The following is a 13,209-nucleotide window of genomic DNA, read 5'->3' on the forward strand; positions in this document are numbered from 1 at the left end:
GCCTGACAAAACATGAGCCACAGTACACAAATGAAAGAAGTTTTGGCTATACAGTAATAAAATCAGGAAAGGCCTTAGGAAAGGTATTAGCATACAAGGGCTTAAGCAGATCTGTCCCCAGTCAGACTGTGGACAGAACTCACACCTGCCCTGTGAACTCTATGGGTTATTAACAGGTTTTTCACTCTATGTGTCTTGCAACACAATTTGACCCACTGTAAATTGGAAACCATGTAGTGAGAAATTGTTATAATGGGGTTCTAATGAATATTAGAGATTAGCAGCTATTAAGTCTAGGAACAGATAAAGTTACTGAGTAAAATGCTTAGTTTGTACCTGAAGTATATCCAGGACCGCGTCTGCCGTGCCCCCTATTTCTGTAAGGTCTACTACCTCGACCCAGTCCTTGACCATCATCAGTCACATAGCCTTTTTCCTTATCTGTACGATTTGGTGGTGGTCTAGAACTAGCTCCAATCTGTCGCAACTGCTCATCAATTTGTAATCTCTCCAAACGCAACTGGTCTACTTCCTATTTAAAATATACAAGATAACAGTAAAAATAATTTGACATTTTACTTAATAATACCTTTCTCCTTTTCATCAGATAAAAATTATACTGGAAATATTTCAATTTCAGTTCTAAGTTTATAGTAGACACTGTTACACAGAATTATCAGGAAATTGAATGGTCTCCTTAAAAAGAAAATTACTATAGGTAACATATTATTGATGTCCAGAATTAAAAGATATAACAAAAATACTCAGCATTAAAATCATACTGACAGAATTTAAAGTTATTTAATTTGGCAATATTATCCAACAGATCTGCTAAGGCACAAATATGGTAGTTTTGGGACTTCTTGATAATAGGTTATTGAATAAAACAACTCTAAAACATATGTATACAGATAAATGACATTTAAGGCTTAACCAGCTAAGCTTAAAAATCACACATTGTAAATAAACTTAATTAATGAAACACTGAATTTGGGCCATCGTCTACTTTCAAAGAACAGGAACTATCTAATAGTTAACCCAAAAAGTTGGATATAATGCCTTGAAAACCTCTTAAAGACTACAACTATGCTAAAACAAGTATGACGAACAGTATAAAGTCAATTGATCAAAATATACACTTGGGGTCCACTAACAGACCCTCACACACAATGCTTCCAATATGCTAGGTTCTGTCAAAACCAGATGATGTCTCAGTTCTAACCCTTCTCCTTCTAATCTATTCATAAACATCGATTTACTAGCTGCAGGGAACTGGATCCACAACTAGAGCAGTGGTGGGTGTCTCAGTCAAGCAGAGGCAATCATAGGGACTGTCCACATGAACAGTCACTGGGGAAGCCCCTGTAAAGCTAAGTTCTTAAAATCTTAGTTACAGCAGCTTCAGGAAAAGGGCAGGTAAGGATCTAGATGAGTGTCATCTGTGCTCTGAACCACTGTTTTACAAAGGACTAAATTAAAGGAGAGATGCTGCTGAGTGAGTGGCTTACTGCAAAACTACAGTTATAGCTCATGGAATGGGTGGATCTTGCAAAACAGAATGGTAGTCCAGGTTATCCCATGGGGGCAAAGCAATCACTACTCGGTGAGAGATGCCAAGCCCGCTCAAGGGAAGATCTGGTGATGGGAAGCATGGCAACAGGACAGCTGCTAATAATCCAAAAATATATTCAACTGTGAAGAATAAATCAAAATATCTAAAGAAGAACACTGGTTAAAAGAACAAAGGACTGATACAATGCAACCTTAAATTTCCAGGTCTTCAACATTATTTAAGCTAAGAGTAGGAAGAAAAACACATAGAACAGATTACACATAAGACACACTTTAAAACAAAAATGAATAAGCAAATCAATGGGGTATCCTATCCATGCAAACCTTGCTGGATGAAACCTCTCCATTTTCAATTATTAATTGACCATCATAAGAAGGATAAGAAGTGCCTAGCTATTATATTTTTCTTCCTTATTTACATGTAACTATAAATTGCTTCATTTTATTTAAAAATTCAGCAGAAAAATTCTTAATAGGATAGCCTCATAAATACAAAAGAAAGTTGGATTACTTTAAAAATAGTATTTAGTACCAGTTACAGTATGTTTTTGATACATGTGGATACAAAGATGGAATTATAAAAGTGACACTGGTAAAATTCTATTTTGGTGAATTACAGAACAGTTGGCCAAAATAAATTTTAAAACACACCTAGTCTAGGGAGGTGATTTGCCTACAGACACAAAGCTGGTCATGGCAGAAGACTACAGGCAAGTGCTGGACTGCCAATCTACTGCTTTTTCTGCTATGCCCTACAGCCTCCTGGTTCCTGCTTTCCATATTCTAAGCTGGAGTAGGCACAGTGGTACAAATACCAACTAAAATGAGCATTTCTACAAGAAGGCATAAATTGCTTCTAGTTTGTAAAACAGAGCATAGAGAAAATTATGAAGGGTACACTTTTAAACAGAGGACTTCATGAAACTCTGGGCTATTCCTGATAAATGACATAAAGGGGACAACAAAGCAAGTGTTACAGACATAAAATTTGGCCTGGAAAAAACTCTCAAGGGCTAGAAAGGATCAATGGAAAAGGAAAAGGATTTTAGGCAGGATTGTCTAAAGTGGATGAGGGTTTAACAGAAGAATAATGGGAAATACGGGAATTTCTTCAGAACGGGTATACTGATTCTTAAATTCAAAATGATGGAAAAGTGACTTGTGTTTTCAGAAAGAATACAATAAGCTAAACAAAATGAGGTTTTTTTTCTATTATCTTTTATATGTCTTTCATTATCATGTACATGCTAGAACAAATCTTAATTGTGTTAAGATTTACTATGGAGTTTTTCTATTTTAGTGCAAAAAGATTCAAAGTTAAAGTTCTTCCTGTTCTCACCTTTAAATAGTTCAGGTGATAATCCAAAAGAACAGTGGCATTAGCGATGCTGTCTTTTGTTCCCACAAAAACAAATGGTACCATACCCTGAAAAAGACATGACAACAATAATCTCATAAAATTAATGATGAATTACAATCTGAAATATGTAAATGACTAAATCCCTAGCACAGGATCTGACAAATGGTAGGTACAGAAAAGTTTATTGAAAATATGAAATATATAAAAACAAGAGTAGTTAGTATATTTTACATATCTCCTGTGTATAAGGACAAATCAACATAACAACCATTAAATGCATCAAGGTTACTATGATTTACACACTATTAAATGTTGGCAAGCTTATAAATTATGTAACTCAAAATTATAACAAGTTTTAACATGAGACACATAAACAAAATGAGTACTTTAAAATACTCATTAATTTACTACAGGTTTTACCTAGATAAAATTCTTTAAAAATTAAAATTAGATACTAGGGCACAAAAGTAAAAACTAAATCAATTTTGCTAACCAAGTCAACATAGCACAAACAAGACACAAACAAAGAGTTAGGATAAATTAATGTGCACTTAGTAATTATTCTGTGAGGGGGAGAAACTGGGCATATTCATGAACATAAAATTTAACATTTCAATATACTTCAATAATGTACTCTGAACACTGTAAAGGACTGAATCATTAGGAAACTTTGATCTCCCTGTGATACAACTTTAAGGATAGATTTTTTGAAAAACAAGTATACTAAAAATATGTACTTTCCAGCTCAAAATGTGTACTTCTAGCTCATCAGGAGAAATGAGGAAAAAAAAAATTATTTCTTGTCGCAAGTTATAGGGAAGCCCAGGCCAGTTCTGTAAACTAACGGCTGGCAATTGTGACCTTCAAAGCTGAGATTAATTCAGTATTCCACTACTGATAAAATTCTCATGGTTACTGATAGTCACAAGTGACTAAAGAAAAGCACACAGTATTTTTGATGTAGATATATTAGAATTTTCTAGGTGAAGTTTCTAGGTGTGAGAAGCCAAGAAACTTAACTCTTTTATTTTTTTTTATACATATGTTTTATTTCTGGATTCTTATACAGTTTCAATAATTTGTCCATGTGGACACTAATATGTATTGTATATAGTACATTGTATTGTATATTGTACATATATACAATACTATATATACACACATGTAATTAGCCTCCAATGAATAAACATAATTGTAAAAAAAATGTACCACTCTTCTAAAAAGAGCATTTGATAGGTGTTAACACTGCTAGGCTGCTTTTGTTTGCTTGCACTCAGTATATAGCATCTTAAACATACATGGGGTTGGAATAGGTTTTTTTTCTTTTTCCTTCCACATGAACATGGTTGTTGACAGGGTACAACACTGAATAATCAGGAAATATTGCTTGCAAACTGGCATCTATCTGGTAGGCAAGGCATTGCTTCCTAGTAACAAGGACCACCTGAAGAGTTAGGTGCCACTGAAAATGCATGGGCTTCCTTTTTTTTTTTTTGACTGGATGAACTATGGAATTAATCAGGCCTATGACCCAGATCTCTTTTTCTCAAAAACATTTTTGACTGTTGATTTTTTTTTTCCACAACTGACTTTCTTAAAAAGCAGTTAACCATATTATTTTCCAAAATGCCCTATGAGGAAGTGCTATGCCCTTCTCCCTGGATCACATACTATCAAAATAAACTTTAATGCCACAGATGTAGCTGATCAACTTTGAAGCAAATACTAAAAAACAAAATTACCTTTCAACATTTCCAAACTGATGATGTACCCAAGTGCCACTCTATTAAGCACATCACTAGTGGACCAGAATAGTTAAGACAAAGAAAGGCAAGAGCAGAACAGTGACCTTCAATGTAGATACCAGAAAAAGTGATTCCCCAATCTCGGATGAGAACTGGACTCCCCTGCAAAGAGGAATGTCCAATCCATTTGGAGTTACATTTCTCTTTATAAAATGGCATTTTCGCTTTTAATCACTTGTTACTCATAACATTTTTTCCCATCAACAGTTCTTACAGGCCAGGTGGGGGGGCGTGCCCTCAAGAAACTAACCATGTGAGGAGATAACAAGTAAACATCTATGCGGTAAGTGCTACAGACAGGGATGACTGCATCAGAGCATCAAAGGGGAGAAAGGCTCTTGAGCTTGTCAGGGGGAGGGACCCGATGGCAAGTACATGAGGATAGCGGCACATGGAGTAAGCCCACAGCAAGGTGGCAAGCTGGAGAAAACAGGGCCTCTGGCAGAGGAAACATATGCATATGTCTAGAAGCAACAAGGAGTAGAGAGCAGTGTTTGGACAACTCTAAGTATTGCTCAAGCCTCTCTCCAGTGCAAGGAAGAGGAATGGTAAGAGATGATACTGGTCAGATGGCTGTGAAAGAAAGGCCTTGTAAGCAACAGGAAGGAGTATGAGCTTTCTTCTCAGGGCAATGGAGCCAAAAAACCCACAGACACACCTCCACCATGCCCCAACTCTGATGATCATTTGAAGTCTTTCTTAACAAGGGGAATAAACATTAAAATATAAAATTAAAATGGATTTTTCAAGGAATGGTTTCCTACCTGCCAAGCCTTGAGTTCAGGTTTCTGGGATTCCCCTGCTACAATGGATGAAACCACTAACACCTAAGGCAGTATAAGGAATGCAAGTGATGTCATTAACTATAACAATGATACACAGAAGCCTGAACGCAAGACTTTCACAGGACTTCTAAATCTATTTCTAAACAATTTGGTTAGTTCAAATATTGAAAGTCAGTTTAAAAAATATGACTTTAAGTAACAATTTATGCATCTAACAGAAGGTACATTTGGATATATTACAACCTGCAAAATTTCAAGAGCTATAGCATGAAAAAATAAAAGTCCACCCTCAAAAGAAAAATGTGACCACTAAATACAACCCAATATTTTATGTTTACAGCATAAGATTTGTCACTGTGAATAAACTGAAAAGTAGTTATTGCATTGGTCTGTAATATCTCATAAGCTGGCAATCAGATCTGAAACAGATACAGCACGAGTAGCCTATAAGTCTAACCAGAAAAAAATACCCAAAACAACAACTGACACTTGGGGCAAAGAAATTACTTTCATTATAATTCAAAGTGACAATTATTTCTTACCCTCTGGGCTTTTGTGCTGTTAGGTTGTGAAAAGTGAGTGCTATTTTCCTTTATATCTGTATGTTTTTTTTCTTCTGAGGGAGTAGGTCCAACCCTTGAGTTACTGGAAGGTAGGGAATTTGGTGGCATCATTTCCTTGGTGAAAAACACAAAACATAAAAGAGAAAAAAAGGATCCATTTTTAAGATTTTACTTAGCACCATCAACGATCATCTTTTTTAAGAACAGAAACTATTATAGACAGTTTCAGTAAACAAACTTACAGAATGCAAAAATTGTACAATAAAAACGCACACAGATTGAACTTCAGTTAAAAGAACCTTTCACAAAAGCAAAGACTAGACAACTTATGAAAATTACGGCAATTTGGAAAGATTTTAAACAGTACCATTGTACAGAAAAGCACGGCTTCACCTCCTCCATCCCAAATACTTCAAAAAATGTAAGGCACACAAACATACAAACTAAAAAAGTCAAAAGATGAAAGCCAAAAACCTAACTAGTGTCCCAGTTTTGTCTCTGCCAGTAACATTAAGTGATATTTGAAGTGCACTTCAGATTTTTTTTTTTTTTACATTGTGATGGCCCATGCTAAAGATCTAGAAATAAGACTTAAGGAGTTAAAGGGACTAATACACAATCACAGCATCAGAGACTAGAAAAAGGCCGTCATCTACAACTGCAATTAACTGGCATGCCTGACAAGAGGTTTTACATTCACATCATGTGCCTATTAGAGGCCTCTAAGTTACTGTGTCAAATACAACAATAAAAGACTTTATTAGACAAACCAGAAACATATGCACTAGAAACATACCTCTTCTTGTGGAACATTTTTCTCATTTTCAGCCTCAATTCTCACCCTCACAACTCCTGACTTGTCCACAATCTCTTGAATCAGTTTTCCATTTTTTCCTATTACTTTGCCTATGTTAAAAAATGAATAATTCATGTTTGGTTTTAAAATCACACACCTCAAACCAATAAGCACACCCTACTGTAAACTATAACATTTTATATATTATAAAATTTCATATAATTTGAATTCTATCTCAAAACCAAAACAGAGACTTATTTTTAAAAAAACAACAACATAGAAACTGGCTTTTCATTCTATGAAGTCATCACAGTTCAAACTCCTTTGGTCGGATATGAGTTGAGGAATAACTTGTGAACTGACAGGATAATTTTGCATTTTTAAGGCACTTCAAAGATAGGCTCTTATTTGGCATTAAAGGGCACACTTTAAACGTTCAGGTAGAGTGTTATGTATCCTTTACTGCAAAGCTCTATAAGAAGAATTAACATAAAGGATAAATAATAGAATCTTGCTTATTTGACAGTTTCAATCCTATCTGTATCTGATTTACACCTGCTTCTTTGCTCATGGCAAATATTTTTAGAATTTTATATGGCACATTTATAAGACACTCTAAAAGCGGCAGAAGCAACTATGCTGCTGCTGCTTAGTCGCTCAGTTGTGTCCAACTCTGTGTGACCCCAGGGACTGTAGCCCGCCAGGCTCCTCTGTCCATGGGATTCTCCAGGCAAGAGTACTGGAGTGGGTAGCCATCCCTCCTCCAGGGGATCTTCCCAACCCAGGGACTGAACCCAGGTGTCCTGCATTGCAGGCAGATTCTTTACCATCTGAGCCACCAGGGAAGCCCATAAGCAGCTATACATACATCTAAAAGTACACATTCTTCAGACCAAGTATGTTAGTGGACTACTACTCTTGTGCGTGACTCACAAATTAAACTAGTATGTTAGAAGGTGAAGTGATTAGTTAGAGAACAAAAGATTAAGAAATCACACTTTAGCTTAAAACCACAATGAAAAAGTTTAAAACCAGTTTAAGTTTTATCATATCATCTGTTAAAACTCTGAAGACTTCAAATACCAGCGGATGCATGAGACAAGTGCTCAGGACTGGTGCACTGGGAAGACCCAGAGGGACCGGATGGGGAGGGAGGCGGGAGGGGGGATCAGGATGGGGAACACATGTAAATCCATGGCTGATTCATGTCAACGTAGGGCAAAAACCACTACAATACTGTAAAGTAATTAGCCTCCGACTAATAAAAATAAATGAAAAAATAAAATAAAAAATAAAAAAATTAATCACGTACTTAGTTGGGAAATGACTGCTTTCAGAGCCAACAAAACAAGACATTCCAAATAGTAAGAACAACTGATTGCAGAAATATACACATGAATTACATCCAATTCCAAGGGTGCTCCCAGGTACTTAAAGCAAGCTGAGCTGGCCATGCCCAAAAATGGGTTTACCCCAACACTTCATCTAAGGTAGGGCTGGGGATCCTGAAGAATTCCTAAATGAAACCCTAAAGGAAATCAACCCTGAATATTCATTGGAAGGACTGATGCTGAAGTTCCAATACTTTGGCCACCTGATGCAAAGAGACAACTCACTGGAAGATATCCTGATGCTGGGAAAGATCAAGGGCAAGAGGAGAAGGGGGCGACAGAGGATGAGATGGTTGGATGGCATCACTGACTCAGTGGACATGTTGTTTAGTCGTTCAGTCGTGTCTGACTCTTTGTGAGACCATGGACTGCAGCATGCCAGGATTCCCTGTCCTTCACCATCTCCCAGAGCTTGCTCAAACTCATGTCCATTGTGGAAGGTCAGGGAAACCTGGCGTGCTGCAGTCCATGAGGTCACAAAGAGTCAGACACGACTTAGCAACTGAACAACAATAATAAAGGAAAAAAAACAAGAAGGAAAATTTGCTGAGCCAATCCTAGATAAAAATGCAGGGAAAGCCTTCTCTAAGCAAGACCCTATGGTTCTTCAAATCAGAGCAGCCTTGGTATTCCTGCTGTGTGTGCTAGTCTCACTTACCCCCACAACCTCTTCTGACTGGTCAGTGGTCAGGGAAAAGAACTGACACACTAAATCAGGACTCCTGAACTAGGTGTTTCTGCAATTATTTCCCATTTAATTTTTTTTTCATTTATTTTTATTAGTCGGAGGCTAATTACTTTACAGTATTGTAGTGGTTTTTGCCCTACATTGACATGAATCAGCCATGGATTTACATGTGTTCCCCATTCTGAACCCCCCTCCCGCCTCCCTCCCCATCCAATCCCTCTGGGTCTTCCCAGTGCACCAGCCCTGAGCACTTGTCTCATGCATCCGCTGGTATTTGAAGTCTTCAGAGTTTTAACAGATGATACAATAAAACTTAAACTGGTTTTAAAACTTTTTTTGAGTGTATTTACCAAGTATTTTTTTGTATACTGCAGCAATAGACTCTATTTCAAAGACTAAGCTTCAGCTAAATGACTCTACAGTGAGTGAAAATGAAATTCTATGAGCATAAATAAGTTATTTACCTAACTTGTTTTTGTAGTGTGTGTCAAAAGCAATTTGTGACTCACCTACTAAGTTCCTTGGAACTTGTATGACATCTTCAGCAAATTCAAGAAAGCTTCGAGCCTTTTTCACTGCATCCTGATCCTAATCAAAATGGGGAAAAGGTTTAAAACAACAAAAGATGAGCCATCTGTAAATACCATTTTATTTTAGGAAAACTATTTAGTAAAATACTTACCTCCCCATAAATATGAAATGTGCAGGTATCTTCATCTAGATCAATAGCAGTGACCCCGGGTACCTTTCTAGCTTGCTGAATATTAGCACCATGAGTACCAATAGCTAGACCCATTAGATCTTCTCGTACGATAAACTGTTCATGAAACCTTGAGGCAAGTTGCCTTGAACTCTGAAGAGAAATGCACATCTGATTAGTATGCTTTATCAACTATTAAAGACAACTGTATTTAGGTCAGCCATATAAATTATCTTGACCCTGTGTATCAGTTTCTATTGGAAACTAACAGGTTTAAGAAAATATTTTGCACAGCTTAAGTACTTTTTAGGTTACTAAAGGTCTATGTCATTTGATATATTTTTGTTAATAGGAAAGGGCTTGTTGACAATTTTCCAAGGTAACCTTTGAAAACCCATTTGCAAGGCTGCCTTAGTTAACCAGTGACATCAACGTAATAATTAAAAAGCAGATCAACTGTTCCCAAATAAAAACCAGCTCACTGGGTCTGACAGACTCAATATTAAGTAAAAAAAAAATTTAAATACCATCTTCACAGAACACTGTATTCATTTCATTTTATTAAAGGATATTGGTGTGTATATTTTTCTAGAAATGGTGCCATTTATGTAGCATCACTAGATACTGTGAGTTTAGATACCCCTCTGATGAACATTAAAGGGACACCCTCCCACCACCACCCCCAAATCTGAGTAAAGGAATCATAAAAATTATTGGTACATTAAACTGAATGATTACAAAGTATCAGAGATTTACAACTTATCTTATATATATATGTGTGTCTGCAACCTAAAACAAGATCAGAGTCTGTAAGACCTTGTGATCTGGATCCACAAGTATGATGAATTCTTTATATTCAGTGATGACTGAACTAAATTATACTGACACCCCAAAACTTGTGGATAATCACTTTCTTTAGAGAGTATCATCAGTATTATCAAAATTTAATGCTTAGTTCTAGCATGCCATTAATGAAAACCAAACATATTAGTGGCTCATGTTGAAAAATGGAAATTTCTTATCTGAATATGCGTATCTCTTTAATATTAGTAGTGAGGAAAGATAGGCATGCACACTAGTTTCTCATTATTCAAACATACCTGATAATCTGAATGAATGAGTGTTAACTACTATAAACAATTTTAAAAGTATAAAATTCTTTTTGTAGAGTAAAAAAGTGAATCAAATATTCCTAGGACTTTTCAAGAGGTCATGTTTTTTGAGTCCTGGTTCATTCACCTGCTTCATTCTTTTCACTGATAATTCACTGATAAATGATAAGCCAAAGTTATGACAACAGATCATTTAAGAATTAGATGTTTAAGAAGAGGTAAATGAATATATTTCCATATTACTCACAATGAAAGTAAGGAGGCTGTTCTGGCCTAAAAGCTATGAGAGAATCACTAAAGAAACCACAAACTTGTGAACACAGGGACATCAAGAAAAGAATGAGAGTAAAAAGTAACTGAATAGACCTCCATGGCCAAAAAGAAAACAAAGGAGCAAAAGGAGATATGAATGTCTCCTCTCCTGCTAGGTGTTCAGCAATCTCAATTAAGTTGGAAGGTGGCAAGTTTCACAGACTTTTACAAGAATACAGCCTTTAGTAGTGGTCACCTTTTCTTTTCATATGCAGTCTGGAACTCCTTTTTTTATTTGCTATTTCAACTGCATGGTGTTTTCCCTCTAATGAAATGAATAATGATGAGGAACTCTGGAATCTGACAATTATGTACTGGAGTTGGCACATTAAACTAAAATCCATTTAGTTTCTATGGTAATGGATGGAAGTACTAAATAGTTATCAATGAAAATAAATGTATGGTGATGAAAATTATTGGAAGATTAATAAAAGTAGATAAAATGCACCTTAAAAGACGAAATAGTAAGTTAGGGAAAGAGCCTCTGGCAGGAATCTGAAGACAGGAGTTTTAAAGAGTGACAACCAATTAGAATGAAGAAGTTCTATACCCTTTTAAACAGAGATAAACATACATAATGAAAGGAATATGATTAGATATTTAAATACTCTCTAGTACTTTAATGATAACATGTTATATGGGAGAAGCATTGCTTCACTTTATTAGCAGCTTTGATGAACTTCTAGCAAAAAGTGAGCTGGCCAGAAGTTCCTTAATATACATGAACTGCTGCTTAATTCTGAAACCTCAAGCATAAAAATTTTAGTATGGTTATGCATTGTACAATTTAATTTTTCAAAATATAGAATACAAGGAATTGTTAAGAACAATAAACAAAGGACAAGCTGCCCATAGTCATGTTTTGTAACCACATCGTTATCATTTCTAGATAGCCTTACAAGCATCACTAGGGAAAGCCACATACCTCCAGCTGCTTACTGGCTTCTTCATTTCTCAGTATCAGAGATAGCTTAGTGCGCAGACTCCGAAAGTGCATGTCAATCAGCATGTGTGCTCGCTTTGAGGTGACTTCACTGATGGACTGAAGGATATTTAAAAAAAAAAAAAAACCGTTACGATTAAAGCAAATGCCTTAAATGAAACACACCAAAATAGACAACTCAGAAACACTCACCAAAACGACAAGCTGATAATTTTCTGGATCGTAAGTTACAGAAAAGGCACCAACTGCCTTTTTAAAGTCTTTATGTGCAGATTCCTTGGCACACCTAGAAATAAAAAGAATAACCATTGCGAAGTTAAAGATGAATGATTACCAACTACTGGTATAAATATATGCAGAGACATTTGCACTTAGTAGAATTGTAGATTCATATTAAACTTGATTTATGCAAAATATGCTATATCCATTTGTAAATTCAGTTTCTTTGCTGGGCTTCTCAAGCCAATGAAGCATTTGAGATTATAGAGAAAAGGAAAAAACCAATTATGCTCTTAGGAAATTACTGGTGGTCCTAGATTACCAAAGATGACATCTTTAGGGGAACTTACTTCCCTGGTGGCTCAGCAGTAAAGAATTCGCCTGCAATGCAAGAGATGCAGGACACCAGAGTTTGATCCCTGGATTGGAAAGACCTCTTGGAGGAAGAAATGGCAACCCACTCCAGTATTCTTGCTTAGAAAATCCCATGGACAGAGGAGCCTGGCAGGCTACAGTCCATGGGGTCACAAAGAGTTTGGACACAACTGAGAGACTGACCACCATTCTCCTCTGCAGGCTTCCTGATTTCAGTTATATGTGATGCATGCATGGTTAGTGGTATCTGACTCTTTGCGACCCGAGGACTACAGCCCACCAGGCTTCTCTGTTCATGGGATTTTCCAGGCAAGAATACTGGAGTGGGTTGCCATTTCCTTCTCCAGAGGATCTTCCTGACCCAGAGATCCAACTCGCATCTCTTGTGTCTCCTGCATTGGCAGGCAAATTATTTTACCACTGAGCCACCTGGGAAGCCATAGTTACATATGGTGGGTCACTAATTTTCTTGAGTCAACTGTGAAAAACTTTTGGGGATAGCTACCGGGTATCCAATTTTGTTCTGCTGTTTCTTTTCTAAAGAAAAAGTGCTGATCAATTTTAGGGTGAAAAGAAAACGTGTATGAA

General features: G+C 36.4%; 1 protein-coding gene across 11 annotated transcripts in view; it reads right to left on the reverse strand.

Moving 5' to 3' along the window:
- FMR1 (fragile X messenger ribonucleoprotein 1) overlaps nt 1-13,209 on the reverse strand; it is a 37,761-nt gene that overhangs the window by 6,209 nt on the left and 18,343 nt on the right. For 9 of the 11 annotated variants that reach the window (XM_020893695.2, XM_020893691.2, XM_020893692.2 and 6 more), the window contains 9 exons: nt 12,220-12,313; nt 12,010-12,126; nt 9,643-9,813; nt 9,470-9,548; nt 6,882-6,991; nt 6,065-6,199; nt 5,502-5,564; nt 2,912-2,998; nt 337-532 (listed from right to left, as the gene is read on the reverse strand). In XM_020893695.2, the coding sequence (XP_020749354.1) occupies nt 337-532; nt 2,912-2,998; nt 5,502-5,564; nt 6,065-6,199; nt 6,882-6,991; nt 9,470-9,548; nt 9,643-9,813; nt 12,010-12,126; nt 12,220-12,313 (1,052 nt within the window). The remainder of the gene's footprint in view (nt 1-336; nt 533-2,911; nt 2,999-5,501; nt 5,565-6,064; nt 6,200-6,881; nt 6,992-9,469; nt 9,549-9,642; nt 9,814-12,009; nt 12,127-12,219; nt 12,314-13,209) is intronic. The other 2 variants (XM_020893696.2, XM_020893690.2) reach the window with 1 other exon arrangement.

Source organism: Odocoileus virginianus, unplaced genomic scaffold (assembly GCF_023699985.2).
Source record: "Odocoileus virginianus isolate 20LAN1187 ecotype Illinois unplaced genomic scaffold, Ovbor_1.2 Unplaced_Scaffold_7, whole genome shotgun sequence".
NCBI classification, from domain to species: domain Eukaryota; kingdom Metazoa; phylum Chordata; class Mammalia; order Artiodactyla; family Cervidae; genus Odocoileus; species Odocoileus virginianus.